At 41.2% G+C, this 20,853-nt stretch overlaps 1 protein-coding gene across 3 annotated transcripts in view; it reads left to right on the plus strand.

Moving 5' to 3' along the window:
• The first annotated feature begins 353 nt into the window (after nt 1-353).
• Nucleotides 354-20,853, plus strand: part of TLK1 (tousled like kinase 1) — a 69,510-nt gene continuing 49,010 nt past the window's right edge. Inside the window, exon 1 of one of the 3 annotated variants that reach the window (XM_054174581.1) lies at nt 354-457. Coding sequence is in view for 1 of the 3 variants with exons in the window: in XM_054174574.1 (XP_054030549.1) it covers nt 1,053-1,200 (148 nt within the window). In the remaining 2 variants the exon portion in view is untranslated. The other 2 variants (XM_054174574.1, XM_054174586.1) reach the window with 2 other exon arrangements.

Consider the following 20,853-nt stretch of genomic DNA (forward strand, 5'->3'; position numbering starts at 1 on the left):
CAAGGCAGGTGACAGCTGGCGAGCAACACCTTCTCAGGACAAGAGCTTCTTTGGGGTCCCACCAGGACTCTGCTGCCACATGGTCCTGTTCGGGAAAAGAAAAACACTTTCAGTCCGTCCGATCCTCGACAGCCCCGGAGAAAGAGCGGCAAAAACATTCACTTGACCGTGCTAGGAAATGCTTCGTTCACTCCCCCTGTTACTGCCCGTACTTACCGCAGCAGCGGGCTGGGCTCGCCCTGCGCGGTCCCACACCGGGGTTGTGCCGGGTGGCGCGGCCCCGACGCGTACGGGCTTTGCTCCAGCGATCATGGCCGTGGCGGTGGAGCTAGTAGGCTCCGGCGCGGGCGGTCCGGGCCACTCAGGAGACCTGGAAGGAGAGAAGCGCCAGAACCTCGGAGAAGCCATCTCCGGCCCCGCAGCGTCGGCCGGTGGAACGCTGCCTACGGTGCTGAAGGTGCGCGCTGGGGTGGGGAGGAAAATCCCCGCCGCGGGACAAGCGTGCGGGGGAAGGTGGGAGGTCAGTCCGCGGGCAGCTGCAGACCGGCACAGGGCATGGACCAGGAGCGGCTACGAAGGCAGAAACCGCTCGGCATGCTCAGGCCGCGCCGCGCAGGGCCGCGGGGCAGGTGTGTGCGCGGGGGACGCCGCTTCCCGCACGCCGCCCCTGGGCGGCTACAGCACGGTTAGGCTCCACTGGGCGCCGGCGGAGCGCGGCGCTCGCTCGGCTCGCGATCCTGTTTGCGCATGACCCCTCCCCGCCTGCGCCCTCCCCTCCCCGGCGGCAGCGGCGGCGGCGGGGAAGGTTAGCCTCAGACACAGGCGGCTGCTCGGCGGCGGCGACGCAGTGCAGAGGTGCAGGCAGGTTGCGCTGGCCCCGCACCCCGTCTCTCTCGCGCCCCGCCTGCCTCCGGAGCCCGCTCCCTGCCGGCGGCCTCCCCGCGCCGGTGTCGGGCCGGCCCCCCGGCCATGAGCGCGGCGCTGGGTGTCCCCCCGCCGCGCCGCCTCCCCCGCCGCCCCCGGCGGCTGCCGGGCTCCAGGAAAGTAGCTTGATGAGTGTCCAAAGTAGCAGTGGAAGTTTGGAGGGGCCGCCATCTTGGTCCCGGCTCTCCACGTCCCCACCGAGCCTGCAGAGCTGCTCCTCGGCGGCGGCGGCCTCCCAGCTTCACGGCACGCCGCCCGGCAAGCCGCCCAAGGAAGGTAACCAGCGCGCCGCGGGGCTGCGCGGGGGGCCCGGCCCTCGGGGAGGGGCTCGGCAGCCGCCGCCGGAGGCCGGTCCCGGGCTGGTGGGGACAGGCGGCGGGAGAGGCTGGTGCCCTCGTCGGCGATGGTGCGGGGTCAGCGCTGGGCCCGGTGGCGGCGAGGGGAGCCTCGGGCGTTGGGCGAGTGGGGCCCCGCCGTCCCCGCCCGTGTCTTCCGCCGCCGCTTCTTAGCGCGGCGGCGCCTCGTTGTTCCCCCCTGCCGCCGGGCCGCGGAGGGGGAATCGGCCGCGCTTCCTCCGCTCCGGGGCTGTACGCCCTCCGCCGCCGCTCGTGTCTCCTCCCGCGGCGGCTCTCCTCGCGCGGCTACTCGCCGCGTCCTCCCCGAAATCGGTTCCCCTCCGCCAGCGGCAAAGTAAAAGTGCTGTGCTGGAGGATGCCGCCGTTGTTGCTGGATGGAGGGAGTCGGGCACTTTTGGCATCATGGAGGTGGGGAGGAAAGAGGGGTCGACATTGGAGGGTTCGTCCCCGCGGGGAAGGCGCCCTCGGGGGAGGCCGGTTTTACGGCCAGAAGAAGTGACAGAGCGCCTTACGGCCACCACGGAATGACTGCAACTTTCTCCTGTCCTCCATCACGCCTTAGATGATAATATTTTTCTCCTCCCTCCCCTGCTCCTCCCCTCTTGTGTTACACCGACAGCGACAGCAGGGTGTTGTGGGTGTTTGCAGGGAATATCCGTGTGAAGGTTATGAGCAAACAAGTCCCTTCACAATTCCCTTTCGGGTATTGTCTGGTTTTCCTCCTTGCGTTGAAATGTATTGCCACAAGATGTAGCAGTTATACAGCTAGTGAATTGCTCTGTGCTTTTAGCGAAAATAACTACTTCCTGGCGGAGGAGAACTTTTATAGACAGATGCTTGCATACTTGGCAGTTGTATAATTTTACTCGATTTACCCCAGTTTAATGAATAACACGTAGCGTTTCTTGTAGCATCTATAAAATGTCATTCTCCAAGCAGGAAACTTCCTAACTTAAAATAGAAATCATAGTGAAAATGGGGAGTAATTGTTTTTCAGGTTTTTCTGTAGTCGCTTGCCTTTTCTCCTCCTCTTCTTCCCCCCTCCCCTCGATAAGCGATGTGAGGACTTGGTAACAGGGATTCATCATCCTGAAAATGTATAACGTCGTATGTGTTTCTCCATTTTCCATGCCAGTAGTTGTCAGACTTGTATCACTCTGTGTCACTTTTGCACACGCTCCTGCTGGTAGATTGACATGAAATGCTCTAGAAAATACCTGGAAAGGAATTATGGTATATGTTAAAGATGCTGAGTACAGCGGCAGGCATTTTGCACTCGTCTTTTCTGGGAAACTGAAGCTCTTAGGGAAACCACAACAACTACTGGCCGAATATGTAGTTTGAGATTGTCAAGAGTAGGTTTCTTCAATACTGAAACACTTGCTATGAATATGCATATATACAGTATTCACATAGAGTGTATATGTGAGGTGGCTTTAGATGTATTTCAGATACTTGACATAAAGGCTTGCAGCACAACTTATATATTTATTTTAAGGAAAAATAATGTTCCTTAGACAAGAACATTTTGGTGAAATTAATCTTTAATATGCTGCTTTTTACTTCTTTCTTGCAACTCATGATGTTGGATTTTTCTGGGTACTGTAATTTGCATCCTCTAATACAGAATCAGAGGTGACAGAGTAATCAGAACCCTGGTGTTTGCTTGGTACTATAATGTACTGTATTTGCATGGTGTTCCTGGGTCATGTTAATTGTGCATCCTTACTAGGTAGGTAGTTCTGTCTGAAAATCAACAGAAGCTGCCAGCGGTTCATGGGTTTATATTTTGTGTTCATGCTCATGAGATAACAGCACACCTTACTGTATGTGTGTACAGTTTACAATTAAATGTCTAACATGCAATATAAAAGTGTCTGTGTGTTCTTAGACATTAGCTTATATATGTGAAAGTATTATGTCAGATGAAACTAATAAGTGTGCAAGGCAGTGTATTTACAGGAGTTGGTGCAGTCGTTGATTCTGAGCTTGTGGTACTTTGTGATGTTAACAGAGTTTATGAGCTTTGGAGCTGTACATGAGGATACTGTCCCATACTGGATCAGAGCTGCGTTGCTGGTGATGCCTATTCCTGTTCCGAGGGAGGGTAATATTTCCAGATAATGTACATAAGGCACTTGGGCTGGTCCTGTGGACTGGCTTGGCCTTCGTGTTTGTGGATTCAGATGCCTTTGGTTGGCTTCTGTGACAGTTATGCCTGTGCTGCCTTCAAATGAGCGCTGAGTGCACCACGTGTCTTGTGGCAGGGGCATTTAAAGGTTCTGATTTATTAAGAACAGAAACCTCCAGCACCCTTATGTAGGAAGTCCTAAAAATATTCTCTGAAGCTGTAATACAGAGAAAGCAGAAAGGAAAGCTCTGACGTATAGAACTATCTTGCAACATTGTATTTTAAGAAGTTATAATTAATTTAAAAAGTTATAAATTACCATGTCTTCTCAGTACCAGAAGGGGACTACTTAGGAAGTAAAGGCAAAATTAAAGAAAATAATCTTTTCAAATGCACTGCAACATTACTGCAAGATTTTTCATTGGATGTTGTCTTCCGTATCTCACAGAATGATTGTGGCTTAGCTGTATAGGGTTTGAATTAATGTTTTAAGGTTTTAAAGTGAAATGACTGAGGTGGTCTTGAATACAATTGCATCTGTAAACTTTTATTGTACAAGAAATATCTCATGTGCTATTTGGTATCGCGTGTAAATGTCTGTAGTTCTGTCAGTTATCTTATATGCTAGTAACTTATGTGTGGGATATGTGGTTTCTTATCCAAGAGCCCTGCAGTAGATGATATCATGAATTTAGGAGGACTGCTATGCAGTATTAACATATGGTATGTGATCATGTGGCTAAATCTTGTGCTCACGTATTGCAATCACACTACTTCATGGTTGAAGTTTCTTGACTTTCAACTGCTTTTTGCATGCAACTGAAAAGAATAAAGCATGTAGTTAGAAAGTGCTGTTTTGTGAATGGGAAATGTTTGGTCCATTGCTGAGAAGGCAGAGAGATGGGAGAGATTTTGAGAGGTACACATGATGTCTGGAAATAGTTTCTTTTCTGAGGTTGAGGGCAGGTCCACAGTGTCTGGTAGTCAAGCATGATGCTTTGCAAGTTGGCTGTTATTTGTGTGCTGTTGGCTTTGAGCACTTTGCTAAGCACACAACAGAATGCCAAATACAACTTTGGATTACCAGAACAGGAATGTACACTGCAGTTTTCAAATTTGAACCCAAATTAATCTGTGATGACAAAATGGTTAATAAACTCGTGACATGTATTTGACACACTTTGAAGAATTAAGCTGAAGGTGTAGCAGATTTTGTTGTTGACTTTAAAAAAACCCTCAACTTTATTTGTGTTACTTGTATTTAGTGTTGCCTAGAATGTGATGGTAGTTGTCCATCTGAGAATAAAGGTACAATTTATTCCTCCTTAAGTTTCCAGTCTAGAAAATGCTTCTAGGTTGTGTTACATGTGCCACATACAGTGTATTTATTAGAACACGAAAGCTACTTGATCTTACTGAAAGTTCCAAGGTTGTGTTTTTCTGTTGTTTGCTTGTAGTACAAAAACTCAGCTTATTTGCTTAACCAGTAAGTTCTCAGTAAGTTTGGGTTTTGTCATTCAAGTGTAGATTGATAATTTTATTGATTTAGCCACTTTATGTAGCAGCAAATAAGAATGGGAACACTTTGTGTTTAAAGATGGTGGTACATTTTTACTTGGGATGAGCACAGCAATCGGAGATTATTTAGGCTGGCTGTAGCATGATCAGGTGTTGTGTAAGACTTTGCTGTTCCACTGATATTTACAGATTCTAGCTTGTGATATTACTGCTGTTTTTGTGGCAGTTGTGTTTCTCATAGTGAGCTGATGCTTATGCCAATTCTTTCAAGATGTTATAGCATGCCCAGATAAGAAATGGGAAAAGATGGCCTTTTTTTAACATTGGCCCTTGAATCTGGCTTTCTAAAATGCAAGCATTGGAGACAAGAAGAGAAGGAAGCAAATTAGTACTTGGGTGATTGTTTTATTTTAATTCTGTTTTAACTTGCCTAGAATGGAATTTTCCATTAACCTATTCCATTTTAAATGTAGGAAGAATCATATCTTTAAGGACAGGCTGTATTTATTTGTTATCTCAGTTCAAATAAAAAGCTTGTAATGTTTTTCCTTTTCCTTTTTTTTTTTCCCCTGTTTGCTTTTTTCTTTTGGCAGGTAATTTTTTTGTTTTTCTTCAGCAAGCTGAAGTAAACTTTGTTGTTATTAATAACTCTGGTTTGCAGTTAGTCTTGACATTTGTTTGGATTTTCTTAGAGCCTGGTAATCCTAAATGATCGCAATACTAGTGGGACTCCTGGGAAAGGCTACTGTATATGTGCATCATGGTCAAAGTTAATTCTGTAGAATTTTGCTACCTGAAAAGCTGGAGATTATGGAAATATGACAGACTCAAATAATAATTTATTTCTTGATATAAGGTTGTATTTTAAGTAGTACTTGCCCCCAAACCATATCATTCCCATACTAAATTTCTCACCCCCATACTTATTTTTTGGTTTAACACCAGAAAATGTTGGAAGTTAGTAAGTGATGTTCATGCAGTAGAGTATTTTCTGAACTGTAGCTCCTTTAAAGCATAAAAGCACACAAGGGGTGGCAGGAGAAGAAAAGCTTTATCTTTGTGAAGTTTATGAACTTCTTTCTGTTTGGCATGGTGTGTTTGAACTGTGAAAGAGGAAAACTGAAATTCACTTTGCCAGGCTGCTCCAGATGGAGATGAAGGTGGGCAGAAGAGAGAGGGTTTCTGTTGAGAGTGGCAGTGCTTCAGTTGTGGTTGCTGGAGACCTGTTAAAGAAGCTGGCCACTGTAACGTAACCTAGTTTGTCAAATGGACTCACAAGTGGGAAACTTCTAATGGTTGCTGAAGATAACAAGGGACAAGTACTGGACTTCGTTCAGTACTTCAGAATCAGTTTTGGTAACAGTATAAAAGGGTTAATGAGCATCAGAAGGTATTTTGGATTCTACAGTTCCCTTCGTCTCGACACCGTCTTTGTTGAGATGCTCTGTTTGTGATAGGAACTAAGGGTCTGCTTCCTTCCCAGGCACCTTGCCTCTCAAGGTCTTTCTCTTTCCTTTCATTCCTGAGCAGAGCACCATCATATGCCAGCAGAAAAATCCTGGCAACTAGCTGTTCTCTGGGGAGGATGTTGTAGGTGGCAGGAGCATGAATGCTGGTGAGCTTTAATCGACCTCGTCAAACTTAGTCCCAGAAGAGGGGAGTAGAAGAGTTTAAGTGAGGTTGGGCATGCTGAAGATGGACAGGGGAAGGCTGGGGCTGCAAGAGCCTTTAGGGCTGGGTTGTGCTGGAGGGACTGACTGAAGTCAGAGTGATTATATTACTAATTTTAATCATGACTTAAATCAATGAGCAGGAAATCCTGATTAAATAATTGTTTTTAATTTTATTTTGCATTTGTGCTTAATTATTTTTCCTAAAGAAAAGTTGATTCTAATTGGTCTAATTTGATCGTTCCTCTTGCTAGGCAGGAGGAGGGTATGCATCTATATGCATTTATTTAAGTAGTTGTGTGGCTCAGATTCTTAATGTTTAAGAAACAATTCTCCATGCTGTGGACAGCTTTTAGGTAACTATTTGCTAAATAACAGGAATTCTAGTTATGCTGGATACATAAGAAGAAATAAATCTAGCCAAATGTGTTTTGCATGTAAACTAGATTAAACAGAATTATCTGTAGTTTGTGAAACTAGTCAGTTATTTCTGGTCACTGTGCCTTGCAAGATTCAGAGTTAATAGACCAAATCCAGTCACTGTTCCTTCTTGTTCATCACTTGGAAAAGAAAGCCATGCTTTCCTTCTTTGAGTCGTCAGTCACTCTTTAGCAGTTCTGAGTGAACCAACTGTTGAAGTGGTTGAAAAATGAAAATGGCAGAAGGGTTGTTGGTGAAAGCTGCTTGAGTGCTTCAGAGCTCTGGTTTGGACAGCTTGCTGATGGCTTCCAGTGATATGATGGTTTGGCTGCCAGCAGAGCATAAAGTCTATATTGTTTGAATGTATTTTTCCCTTGTATGAATTTAATAGATCATAAACTTTAAACCTCACCGTAGATTCTTATCACTCTAAGTTTAGCTTACATGTTTAACATCGAAGCGTATTTTTAAAATACACAAATAAGAAAATTGATTCCCCCTGTGCTCAGAAGGCCTTTTTAGCTTTAGCTGGAAAGGCTCTGAGGCCAAAGAGTGTTCTCCAAGGATTTAGAGGGAAATATAGGGGTTGTTGGATGATTACACAACTGTGACGGGAACCTGATCACTTCGGAATGGAAAGCAATTTACCGGAGCCTTTATGTAAAACTGAACATCATGGAGAAAGATGGTACTCCCTGGGACCACCTCCGCTTGCTGAGAAGTGGCAGCAGGAGCATTAAGCAGTGCATCTTGCCTCATCATATCTGCACAGTTTTAAGTGGGTGGAAGCTTAAAGGCTGCAGTGCTTTCTTTATAATGTCCTTAAGAACAAAGCACTTTGCACTTCAGATTTTAAGAGATGAGGATGGTGGTAAGAAAATCCAGAGTGCCTTTTGCAGGAAATGAAGCCTCACCATAGCTACTTGAAGGCTGTCAAGTGCTGAATTCCCTTTCTTTGAACTTCTAATACACCTATAACTATGAGGAATAACAGGAAATACTGATGAGTTCAGAAAAATCCATTGCATGATGTCACATACATCCAGCTTTCTAGATACTTAATTTTATGACTGTACCTTGAGCTCAAAACAATTCTGGTGAATTGCAAAAAAATATTTATTTAGGTAAGTAATAGAACCTCTAAAACATATGAATTAGAGCAAACTGGAAAGTACTGATAAATATATAAATAAACATTTAAGTTGCTTTTAAAACTCCTGTAAATCAGAGTATTATTTATATCCTGGTTTTCACTGGATATTTGATGCCTTTAGGATCACACAGTTTAACAGCAGAGGTGTTTTTTTTTCTCTTTTCACCACCACTAAACTCTTGCACCTCTTGATTCTATGGAAACAAACTTGCATGATGCTACCAGCAGTGTTTCTAATACTTCTTTCAGTTCTGTGGCTTAGGTTTACCAGGCCTGTACACTGCGTAGTTCTATTTAAGTATGGTTTTTTTCAAGTTAATGCAGAGTTCTCCTAAGTTGTACAGTTTTGTCCTAAATTTTGAAGCTGTATTGCAGCCAATGCCTTTTTTTTTTTTTTTTTTTAAAGTGCCCTAATACCCTCCTTCTAGCTATTTTGGTCCTCTGGGAGCTTGCAGGCTTTGCTGTTTCCTAGCTTCTTCATAGTAAAAGTGATGAGAGGCATAGTGTCCTTTAAATGGATGTTTTCAGTATAAGGAAATAGAAAATAAAATCCACACTATTGCTAAAATTCTCTTTAAGATCAGTAGGAATGTGCATTTTAAAATTAATACATACAAAATTGTAATTTAAACTATGTTTGTTTGTTTAGACAGGACAATTTTTTTGACACTGATGGCTTACAGCAAGTCTTACATTGTTTGAAGTGATATAATTCTAGAGACCAACTGTATTTGCTTATACAAGACTGTAATTAAATCAGTTCTCTTAATAAATTTGTTTGTATGGTCAAAAAAACCTTTGGAATAGCTTTGTTTGTTGTTTCTTTTTTTTTTAATTTAAATTATTACCTGACTAGTTTAGGAAAAAATCTGCAGGTATTATGCTGGGGCTCTTCATTTATTGGCAAGTTTTTTTAGTCTCAATAGATAATAATCAGTTTTTAACAGCTCTGTTGAAAGTTGCATTAAAAGATATCTCAAAAGTCCTGGAAGTTTTCAAAGTCCTTTGTTATTGCTAAGGTATATCCAGGAAACTTTCCCACTTCTGTTTCTCATCTGTTTTCCCTATGGTGTGTTCCCTTTACCAGCCAGGTGAGAACTTCAACTGTGGTGAGAAAAGTGGTGGTCGTCTAGGTGGTGTCAGTATCTTTGTGAAGTAATACTTTTTATTTTAGTTGTGATTACAGATTGTTAAGAGTAGGTATATTGCTAGTAGTTGCTAGGTTCATGTTAGTACCTTTGTAACCATTATGAGGAGTGGGATTTTCATGTTTTAAAGTTACTGTAGGGTGTAAATAGTCATAACTCCTGAAGATACAGGTTTAGAATTTTCATTAGAGATACCAAAAGCACTTTGCTTTGCATGGTATTGCCCCAATATGTGAATGCTTTTTTTGAACGTCACTGCCTATTTAATTTACTTCTACAATTAAATTACATATTACCTCTTTCTAATGAAATTGTAGTATTAAATGATTGTGATGCTAATAATGCCTAAGAGGGGTAACGGCAGTATTCAAACCGTGAAAGGCAAATATTGTGGTCGTTGTTTCCTTGTTGGATGGTGTTTTGTATTCTGCATCCATAGATTTTGGGACTTTTTGGCCCCTTTCTGCCACATATTGTCGCTTCCAGTACACACAAGTGTTTAATATTAAGGAAGAGGCAATTTTATATGCATTTGCAGACTTTTATATATACATAAAATGTGTGCGTGAAGTTTTAATGAGCTGTCTGTTTAGTCATTAGGAATACTAATGTTGTGCTTAGGACCTCCCATCCCCCACAGCAGTCTCATAAGCAAGCTAAGCTTATACAAAAACTTCAGCTGCTTTTTGTAAAAATGGTCTGAATTCCTCTTGTCTCTTATTACATACTTCTAAAATTTTGTTTCTTTTTCCCAGATACCTAATTTTGTTACAATTGATGAGTATTGCAGATGATGCAAAATTTGGCTGCTAGATGAAACCTTCTAGTTTTGCTGTATCTTGAGCATTAGCTTATTTTTACTACTCTTCACTTTTCAATGAAACAGTTAAAACACGTAGAATTTGTGGAAAGAACAGACTGGTCATGTGTTAGACTATATATTAACATCTCTTGTATTTTTCCTCTTGTTATACTTTCAAAATATACTATAATTTGAGATTGAAATATTGAAGCTGTGACAACAAAATAATTTCCAGTAAGTGACCTTAATAGTGATTTCTTTCTTTCTTTCTTTTTTTTTTCCCTCCCTCCTGTGTCGTGTGATTGAAAGTTGACCTGATTTGTTCTCCTGGCTAAATTGCAACGTGCTGTTCTCTCTGAGCCTTTCACTTGTTTTTCTCTTCTAGAGAAGTGCAAATAACAGACACTGATCTCTGCCAACATCTGACACCACCTTCCTGCTGTTTTTCTTAAATCTCTTTCTTCAAGTTTGTTCATTAAAAAAAAAAACACACCAAAAAAAAGACCAAACAAACAAACAAAACAAAAAAAAAGGAGAAAGCCTGCTATTTTTACTTTTTATTGTTGTTATGACTTTGAAATCCCATCTTTCTAAGGGCAATAAGGCATCAGTACAGTGATTGTCTGATGTTGCGCTATTTGGCCACCATCCCTAATGGCTCTCCAGGTGGGGTGTGTGTGCTCTCTCCTAGACCAGGTCCATCAACCTGTTCTTCTTCTTTCCCTGAGCCTCTCTACCATTTTATTCCTCCTATCACAGCCCTCCTGCTCAGTTTTCATTTGTGCATGCTGTTGATTTTGCTGGAGGGAGGGTAATCTTTGATAAAAAGAGCAGTGTGATGCGGTACAAGTGGGAAACTTCTGGATGTTCAAGCATCAACTGCCCATGCTCAGGTGGAGGTGTACCCAGTGACATCATTATGAAACAATGTATCTGGGAATCTCTCCTCTTGTGTCCAGATGTATCACTGTGCAGGAGCTCTACTGCTGTAGTGCCAGCAGCAATGGCCAGCGCTTTGGGCAGTTAGAGGTTTGCAGCCACCTGTCTCTTGAGAGAATGTAGAAGAATATTGGCTTATTCAGGTGGTACAATTCTGCTGATGGCAGTGGCTCCTGCTGGGCACAGTCAGGGTGATGAGGGTGGCCTCCAACTTGACTTTTTTTTCTCATGGGAACAGCTGTTGGTGAAACTTCCGCCTTCCTGGTGTGATTTTTTTTTCAGTTGCTTTTACGAGTTCTTTTTGTCACTGAGAAGGCATGCTAAAGCAGTGGGCCAGGGAAGAGAGTGTGGTGCACGTGGCAGGTACCCCCATGCGTCAGGAGACTTGACAGGTCATTAGTCTTTACTGACTGTACAGGCACTGGTCTCATTTGGACTGTCTGCCTTTTCTAACAGCTAGAGGTAAGCCTGGCTTGGGTTTGGATCCTCTCTATGTCCATTAAAGATTTGTTCATTGATCTGTTCATTTTTTAAAAACCTTCTATGTGGTTAGCTTTGTGTTTAGTTACCTTCAAAGTTAGGAATGTGGGGGCAGTTAGGTTAAAAGTATGCCAGGTAAAACACATCCCAATTTGTCAACCATTGGTAAGGTGTGCAGCTGCCTCCCAGTATCAATGGTTGTTCTGTCTCTGTCAAATCAGCTGTAGGAAGTAGGTCCAGGAAGCTCACTTGAGCCATCCAAGGAATTTCATGGTATGAGATGTATTAAGGAGAAGTTCAGCTTTATTTTCTTGTCAGCTGGGGAACAGCACTTGAATTACAATTGGGTTTGTTTAAATTATGGCCATAGAGGTCCATAGGAGTGGGCCATAGGAGACAGAGTAATGTCTTTATCCTTTATCTAAGAAGGAAAGTAGTTAGCTTTGTAGGGCAACAGGTACTATGCAGCTGAGTGTTCAGATGCTTCTATGTCAAGGGTCATGTTAATTGCACGCAAGTATTTTTACTGATGTCTTGAAATATGTTTTGAATACATCCTGATTTTTATTTTTTTTCCCCAATTTGAAGTATTACAGACTTAAAACTCTGCCCTTTCCTGATTTCAAGTTGCCCTCAGGGCTTTAACTGCATCTACGTTGTGAAATTTTATTCACGTGATCACAGACCTTGTTCCATGAAGTCTGTTTTTCACTCAGTCTGCAAGATGGACAGTTTTCAGGAAGGGACTGTGTTTAAAGCAATGAGAATTGCTTTTCTTTCTTTCTTCTAAAACTTGAATGAAAGTGATAATATAGCAAAAAAGAAAGCTGGTTTAAAATTAGGCAATGAAAGCTGGGTAGGAGAAACGGCTGTAATGCAGATTTCTCTGGCGATAATGCTGAGCACCACTAAACCCGAGTATCTGATGGATGATTACATAGGATGTTTCTTTGTGAACTGGGTGGGTGCTGAATTTTTAAAAATGTTCACTACATCAAGTTGCAACTGAATGTATGTATACTGATATCAACAGGCTTTGTAGCTGCGCTGTAAGAAGGATGAATACAACATATTTTTTCACATTAGCCTTAAACTTTTTGCACTGATTCGGGTGTGATTTCATACAAGTCTATTTTTTTTTTTCCCCCACTATCTATAGAATGGGAGCGGTGCTGGAAGGTCTGAGGAAGATGTAGGTGTAGTGATTAAAATGTCAGCTTTGTATCTAATATATCTATTTTAGAGCCACATTGAGAGGCTCCTCTGCCCCAGTTTAGCAAAGCTTGTATTGTTTCATTAGTTCAGAGGCTGCCAGTTGAGTTGTAAATTTATAGTAGAATTTCAAAAAAGAAAACCCACAAAAACCTAAGGAAGGTTTAGGCTGGAGGTTAGGAGGAAGTTTTACACAGAGAGAGTGATTGCCCATTGGAATGGGCTGCCTGAGGAGGTGGTGGGGTCGCCGTCGCTGGGGGTGTTCAGGGCGAGGCTTGACAGGATGCTTGGTTGCATGGTTTAGTTGATTAGGTGGTGTTGGATGATAGGTTGGACATGATGATCTTGAAGGTCTCTTCCAACCTGGTTTTATTCTATTCTATTCTATTCTAACAGTATCTAGTTGTCCGATTCTTCAAGCACCACTTAGCCTCTAGAAAGGGTGCTTACAAGAGAAAAATAGCCATCTCACAGGTAGTATGGCCTTTCTCAGCACGGGTGGTGTGGTGGCTCTCAAAAAACTTGTGATTTTATAGTCTAAACCTCTTAATGTAAATGTTTCTGGTTTTAGTATTTTCTATGCTGTGAGCACCATACAGGTATTTTGAAAGGTGGAAGTTATTTGAGTGGTACTTGAGTTTAATTTTAATTTATTTTTTATTTTTAACATGTAGTAGCTCAAAAGTCAAAATACTTTGTGAGTGCTGTGCTTACAGTTCAAGATTAATTTACTGTCCCAGTTAAATCTTGGGGGTGTAATAAGCTTTTTGTATGTTTGTTATTAAACTGTGGGCTCTTCTGTAAGCGTATGTAGGCTGAAGCTCTAGTCGATCGCCATGTTATGAGTGAAATAGATTCATGTATTTGTTCAGGATTTTTCTTTTTAATGTCTTACTTGTAGCCATGGAATGATGAGAATGATGTTGCAGTTATATGCTGTGATAGGCAGTTTGTTATGTCTGGTGTGCTCCAGCAAGCAGAGCACTTCCCTCAGTGGTGAGGGTTAGTGGGCTGTACATGCTGGCAAGATTTTGAAGATCATGAGGGCAGAAGTGGCAGTAGGAGCTACAGAAGTAAGGAGATCAGGAAGTTCAGGGAATTAACAACTGAAACACACTCCTATTGACACAAATACAGCTTTCAGATACCAAATGACTCGTGCTAAACTCAGAAAAAAAAAAAATTATTCTGTGAAATTTTTGAGGGCTTTTGGACTGCCTTTCTACCTTATAGGTAACTTGCAGACAAATTTATCTAGGGAAAAGGGGCACAATTCATATTTGTTCCTTCATGGTTTACTTTTTCTGAGGAGTGAGATAGAGAGTCAAAAACCTGTGAAGGGACATTGCTTGCTCTCTTCCTGTTTGGTAGATGATCTCTGCTTTTAACTTCCTCTTCACTCCTTTCTTAGCAGAAACTACTGTTTATTTTTGATACGTGCAAAAGACCTGTGCCATTTTAAATTCTTGCAGAACAGCCATTTCGTGGACTCAAGTGTTTAGAGCTTTTGATTTATTTCCTTATAATTGAATGCAGCAGATGAAATTGACTGTACTTTCTCTAAGTAGAATTTTCTTCTTTAGGCCTGCTCCAGGCTTTTAGTCTTTTTCAACAAACGTAGAAGAAGATAGAGGAGTGGAAAGCTTTTGTTCAGGGTGTGATGCACTTTTAGAGAGTATCTCAAAACTGATGTTATCTTGTGACCTGTTTATGTGCATTGCAAACAAGTTACCCTATAAACTTGCAGTGTTTTTCTCCTTGCTGGTTCTCTGTTCCCTGAAGGGGAAAACCAAGCTGAAATGGACAAATTCTACTTTGCTCTTTCCATTTGGTTACTATTTACAGTAATTGCTGCAGATTCTGCTACATAGAGATGAAAAGTGAAGTGGTAGAGATAGGCAGGCAGCACATCACCTGCATGTGTACAGTGAGGTGGTAGAGATAGACAGCACATCACCTGCATGTGTAGAGCCTGCTGCATTAGTTTTTATTTCTCTTGAAATAATGTGTGCAAGACAGATGTTTGTTGCCTAGAAAAATAGTCTTTTAGCATTCCTGCCACAGATGTCAGGTAACCTTGGCCAAGATGGTAGGTGCTTTCCATAAAATATAGATAGGATTCCCCTGTAAGGTAAGAAAAGTCTAGCATGCACTTCCTGTCTGTGTATATTTGTTTATCAATTGTACTAGTGGTATACAGCAACACTGATATTGCCTGATGGGATACTAAGAAGGACTTTTTTACTTTTGATTGACTGAGAATCTCCAGTAGACTAAGGCAACCCAAAGGGATGCCACTGTATTTTCTTCTAATCTTTCTTCTAACATGGTAGCATGCAGTCATAAAGCAATGCATATAGTGTATTTTTTCCTAAACCTTTAAAAAATAAATGTTACTGATTTTTGGCCTTACAACTGTGTAATGAATCTTCCCTTTCCAGGAGAAAGCTGCATGGTGCCTAGATATGATTGCTCAAGGCTTTTTGGGAGAGTTTAGAGAGGTTACTATCACATTTATGCAGATATAGACTATAGTGGTCAGACATGACAAGAAACATCAGGAGGATGTATTAGTTGGCTACTCAGTTGCTGCCAAAACGGACAGTTGTCTTGAACAAAACTTTATTAAAAGGACTTTAAATGAGTGCTTTGTATCTGATTATTCTGTCATTGTAGCAGATGTTCAAATCAGATGCTGTCACTGAAGAGTTTTACTGAAGATGAATTTGTTTTTCAGTATCTATACATTTGTTCTAAATTGAATAATTGCAGCACTTTAGACAGTGAGAGTCAACTAGTCAATAAACCTTCTCTCAAGTATCACTGTCTTTAGCTATAAAGAGTGCAAAATGGTCAGTGAAAAGACTGTTAACAAACCTGCTTGTTTCTTTGAAGCACTTTGCCAGTTCTCCATTAAATGGTAGTATTGAAAGCCACCAAAATCCCTCTGCCATATCAGAGCTGCTTCTTTGATCTCTCTTGGGAGTTCAGAATTATCTAGAGAACAATTGCACATGAGTAATCCAGATTTTCAAGAAGTATGGAAATATGGCAGTTGGGTTTACATAGTGACAGGTTTGAAAGGAAGAAGTACCATCCTTTGTAACAAATGTCTCAGATTACCATCCATCTATTTTGTAGGTGTTCAGAGTGTCGACTAGTTGTGTTAGGCTCATTCTGCATATGGTATTGTAGCCAACAATTTGTGAAATTTACTTTTAGTAAATATTTTATTATTTAAGCTTTCAGTTGTGTGAGTTCAGAGTGAGTCTTTTTAAGGAGGACATTTCCAGAAGGAATATTACTCACTGAGGGTACTTTACTGTGGAGTGTTTTTGATTGATGTAGGAGGGCTCTCATGATGGGGAAAGATTCTGCAGTTTGAGATTTACAAGTACACTAATCTTAACTAACTCAATATTGTTTTTAAGTGCCTGGAAGATTACTGAACATGGAAGAATTCCCCACTTAAAACTCCTCTCCAAGTATACTGTTTTGCCCTTGGGCACAACAGATGTTGCTTTTACTATGCTGGTGAACTGATCTGTTGAATTCAGGTTTAGTCTAGTTGAGGTAGTCATCTTAATGCTGTTGAGGAGTGGCAATTCCAAGATAAACTGCTGTCAAGATACTAGTAATATATTTAATTTCTTTCAGTTGTCTTTTTTTCCCTTCATTTGTCATGCTAAACATTCAGCAGCCTCAGGAAGGACCTTGTCCTGATTCTGTTGCTCATGGCAGTATTTGCTATGCTAACACTTCCTGTCCATGGTGCACATGGAGTTATATTAGTAGTTTGGGAATTGTAGAAGTAGATGACATATTGAATGTTCTGTGCTATACTGTACATTCTGTTTATTAATTATTTTATATGTAGTAATTCCCATTGTTAATACAGAGGAAAACATTGCAAAAATAGTGGCATGATAAATTTCTGTGGCAAAATGAGAAAAATTGGATAGGTGAAAAATTCCTTAAGGAAAACTTAGCATAAAGAAAAGTCTTGCTTAAAAACAATTTGTTTTTAAGGATTTTTTGATGTATGCCAAATAACTGTAAATGTTGACTCCTTTTTTCTATAATGAGCAGAGTTGGAGTGAGACACATGATGGCATTGTTTCAGTGAACATTGTAAAATAGTTTTTGTAGCTTTCAGACCCATCGGCACCGTAAGTTCTTAGACTTAAGTCTTGAAAGCTGTCATAGGCATGCACATTGTCATTTTTTGGTTTTGAGATGTAATTTTTGAGGGTGCTTAGTCACATAGGTTTTTTGGTGGTCTTCTAAAGTCTATTGCCTACATTATCTAAGAAAAATAAGCATTACTGTGCTGCACTTCAATTGTTTTGTGTTTACACCTGTGCATTGACTGTGATGTTGAAGGAAAGTTCAATTACTTACATGCAATGTGTAGAGAAAATAAAGGTCATTCAGAAATGAGAGCTTTGTTGCTTCAGGAGGCACATGCATTGCATCTTGAGCTATGTTTGACTTTCAAGCAATTCCATTGTACTTCCAGGGCATAGGTTTGGTAGAGGGACTCATGAGAAATGAGGCATCACCATCTTGCCTTGGACATAGTGGCATGCCTGCTTCAGCCCCAGTTACAATAGAATATAGACCCTTGGGGAGCTATTGTCCTGTGTTGTATGAATCACTCCCTGAGCTCTGAATGAGCTGTTCTGAGTTGCAATCCTTGTGGCATATATCCATACGAGTTTATGTTCTTGGTTTGTGGCCAAATAAAGGCATTGGTAAGAATGTGTCATTCATCTCTGCCTGTGCTGCCTACAGTCATATGATGACCAAGAGATCCTTAGAATAGGGCATCTAGCTGAAGGGCAGGGAGAATTAAATATTCTTAAATTGATACCCACAAATGCCTCCTAGCTGATCTGGATCTGGCCCAAGTGGTTTATCCATAAGTATTTCTTCAAGGCATTAGTAGAGGTTCCCTCAGGAACATATTTCTCTGTAATTCACTTTTCCTTTCCAGGTTGTTGACCAGACAATTGAAATCCGAAAGCTGGCAGCACAGAGATGAAATCTAAAGATTACTACAGTTTTTTAGTGTTAAAGAATTGATTTCTGTTGTAGAATGATTTGCAGAAAATTACTTACCTATCCAATAGCCAGTTTTCTTTGCTTTAGATCAAATTTTTCGACCATTGAACTGTAGGGAAAAATGAAATAAACAGTGTTCAAACAGCATTTTTTAAAAAGTGGAGATCAGTTATTGAAAAAAACCCCAAACTCTGAAAAAGACTTTCAAAAAAGAGTAGAGTGCATCTTGGGGAGAGAAGGAACATAGGGAATATTCTCCTGTGCTTTCAGCACCAGGACAAATAATGTTGAAAGGTAGACTACCCAACAAGGTAGCCAAAATGCGCTTCCTCATCATTTCTGTGGTTAATGGGAGAGCAGTCACAAGTTCTCAACTTCGCATTTTAACAAGTTTGTGTCTGACGATCTTGCAACAGCAATAGACAGACACCATTTTTATAAAATCTGTCCAAAACTGCTGGCTTCTGGTTTTTATAGGGAAGATGTTTTTCTGTATAATTTGTTGGATTTACCATAATTGTGCTTTTTGTTTTTTATGCCAGAGTTTGCCAGTTTTATTATTACCCTCTAACAGGTTTTACATAGGCCTGATCTGACTGCTAATTATCCATCTTTTTCCCTCTTTTTTCACCCCTAGCCTCCCATAAGCAGTAGTCATCTTTTTTTTGGCCTTCATTCCTCTGCCCATTCTTGTGAACATAGGCTTTCTAATTTTGTGAGGATCTGTTTGTGGAACTAAAACTCTATTTTTATTATTAAGAAAATCACCCAGACACTGTAGCAGTGTCAGGGAGAGTGTTTGTTAGGAAACAGAAGATCCCAGTATCACCACGGTTGGAAGAGACCTCAAAGATCATAGAGTTCAACCTGTGACCACAGACCTCATGACTAGACCATGGCACCAAGTGCCAAGTCCAATCCCCTGTTGAACACCTCCAGGGACAGTGACTCCACCACCTCCCTGAGCAGCCCATTCCAATGATGAATGACTCTCTCAGTGAAGAACTTTCTCCTCACCTCCAGCCTAAAATTCCCCTGGTGCAGCTTGAGACTGTGTCCTCTTGTTCTGGTGCTGGTTGCTAGAGAGAAGAGACCAACCCCTTCCTAACTACAACCACCTTTCAGGTAGTTGTAGAGAGCAATGAGGTCTCCCCTGAGCCTCCTCTTCTCCAGGCTAAACAATCCCAGCTCCCTTAGCCTCTCCTCATAGGGCTTGTGCTCAAGGCCTCTCCCCAGCCTTGTTGCCCTTCCCTGGACATGTTCAAGTGTCTCGATGTCCTTGCTAAACTGAGGGGCCCAGAACTGGACACAGTACTCAAGGTGCAGCCTAACCAATGCAGAGTACAGGGGCAAAATGACCTCTCTGCTCCTGCTGGTCACACTATTCCTAATAAGATAACTTCAGTAAGAAGTACTTGTTTTATACCTCTTTTTTTTTGTGGTGTGTGCTTCACTGTTACTCAGGTGCTAAGAAATATTGCATTTTCACTGTGCATCTAAAATGAATCTTGATTAATTAAATAGATTATGTTCTTTCCTGACCCTGGTCTTAGATATGTCTCTCTCTCATTAGGAATTTCTTATCCCATAAGATCTATTCAAACAGCTAGTTTCACTTTCAACATCGGGATGCATTTTCTGTTGCCTCTGCTGCTGCATTTGGCTTCAGCTCCAGTGAGGGTTTTCAACCCAAATGTAGTACCCTGAACTTTTTCATGTTACCTGTTGTTTAGAGGTTATAATATCTATACATTCCTCAGTAAAACAAGTGAATTCTCCTCATCTGACAGCTAGTGATTTTTAGCACTTCTAAATTCCCACTTTAAACCCGTTTGTAATTTGTTGTTGTTCCATGTTATTCACTGTTTTGGGAGAGCCACAATCATCAGGCCTTGGTAAACAGAATCCTCTAGGCTTTGGTTCTGTAGCTGTTGTTAGGAGCTAAATACGGTTTTGGAAATTGTTCCTTTTACTTTAAATCTCAGAGGTTGTATCTTACTGTTTGCCCTATTGACTGCTGATTTAAGTTGAGTGGAACCTTCTTGACTTCTGAGACTGCAGTGCTGAATGACTATGGCCTCGGGATTGTGATTCACGGTGGACTGTGATGCACTTCAAAGCCTTCTGCTAGGGGCAGACTGGTTTTGCTGAAATGAACTCTTCTCAAATTACTGCTGCTTGGCTTTATGCCACCACACTAGCATCTCAATTTGTTTTTGTAGCACATTAGTAGTTTTCCAGGCTGTTTCCAATTCTGTTTTCTATGATTCCCCATAACATGCTGTGGGAGGAAAACTTTTCATGACATGGTTTAGCAACACAGGTCAACTTGGAGGCTTGTTTTTTTTTTGATTAGTTTCTCAGTCGCACAGCCCAAATGTTCTATTTAAGTAGAACGTAAGTAATTTTTTTTCCAATTAAAACCAAAGAAGTTTGGTTCATACAGTTTGATCTCTTCCTGTATTTTGATTTGCCATGCCTTTTCACTTGATTAGACTTGCATTTTACAGCTGTGTACTTTCCTTCACTGACAACTCGTTCTGGATTGATTTATTCTCCATTAGCTTTGTAAGGTACTGAAGCATATATAAAGTATAAGCTGTAATAAATATGAAGTTCTGTTATTAATAGGAAGAGACCTTTATCACATGATGATGATTTGATAGCATTTGCCTAACTACAAAATAGCTTGTTACCAAATAGTTTGTTTTCTTGGAGGCAAAAATGTTAGCTTTGTTACCTTGTTGTCCAGAAGAACAAAGAAGTCCACTCTGGTTAGTTCTGCAATAGGGAAAGTCTAGATTTTTCAGAAAGATAAGAAAGAATAATTAAATTGAGTGCATGGTATGGTTGGTTTGGTTTTGTTGGCTTTTTAAAAATTGTATTGATTTATTTTCCTCACATTAGATAAAAGAGTGGCTCACTTGTTAAGGAAATGTGGATGCAGAGACAGGTCGCATCTTTATGTCGGTGAAAGAAGAAAAGTAGCTGTGTGAGGTTTTTTTAGGCAGCTTCTTGAGGGTTTTAAAATACGTA

Source organism: Dryobates pubescens, chromosome 2 (genome assembly GCF_014839835.1).
Source record: "Dryobates pubescens isolate bDryPub1 chromosome 2, bDryPub1.pri, whole genome shotgun sequence".
Classification (NCBI taxonomy): domain Eukaryota; kingdom Metazoa; phylum Chordata; class Aves; order Piciformes; family Picidae; genus Dryobates; species Dryobates pubescens.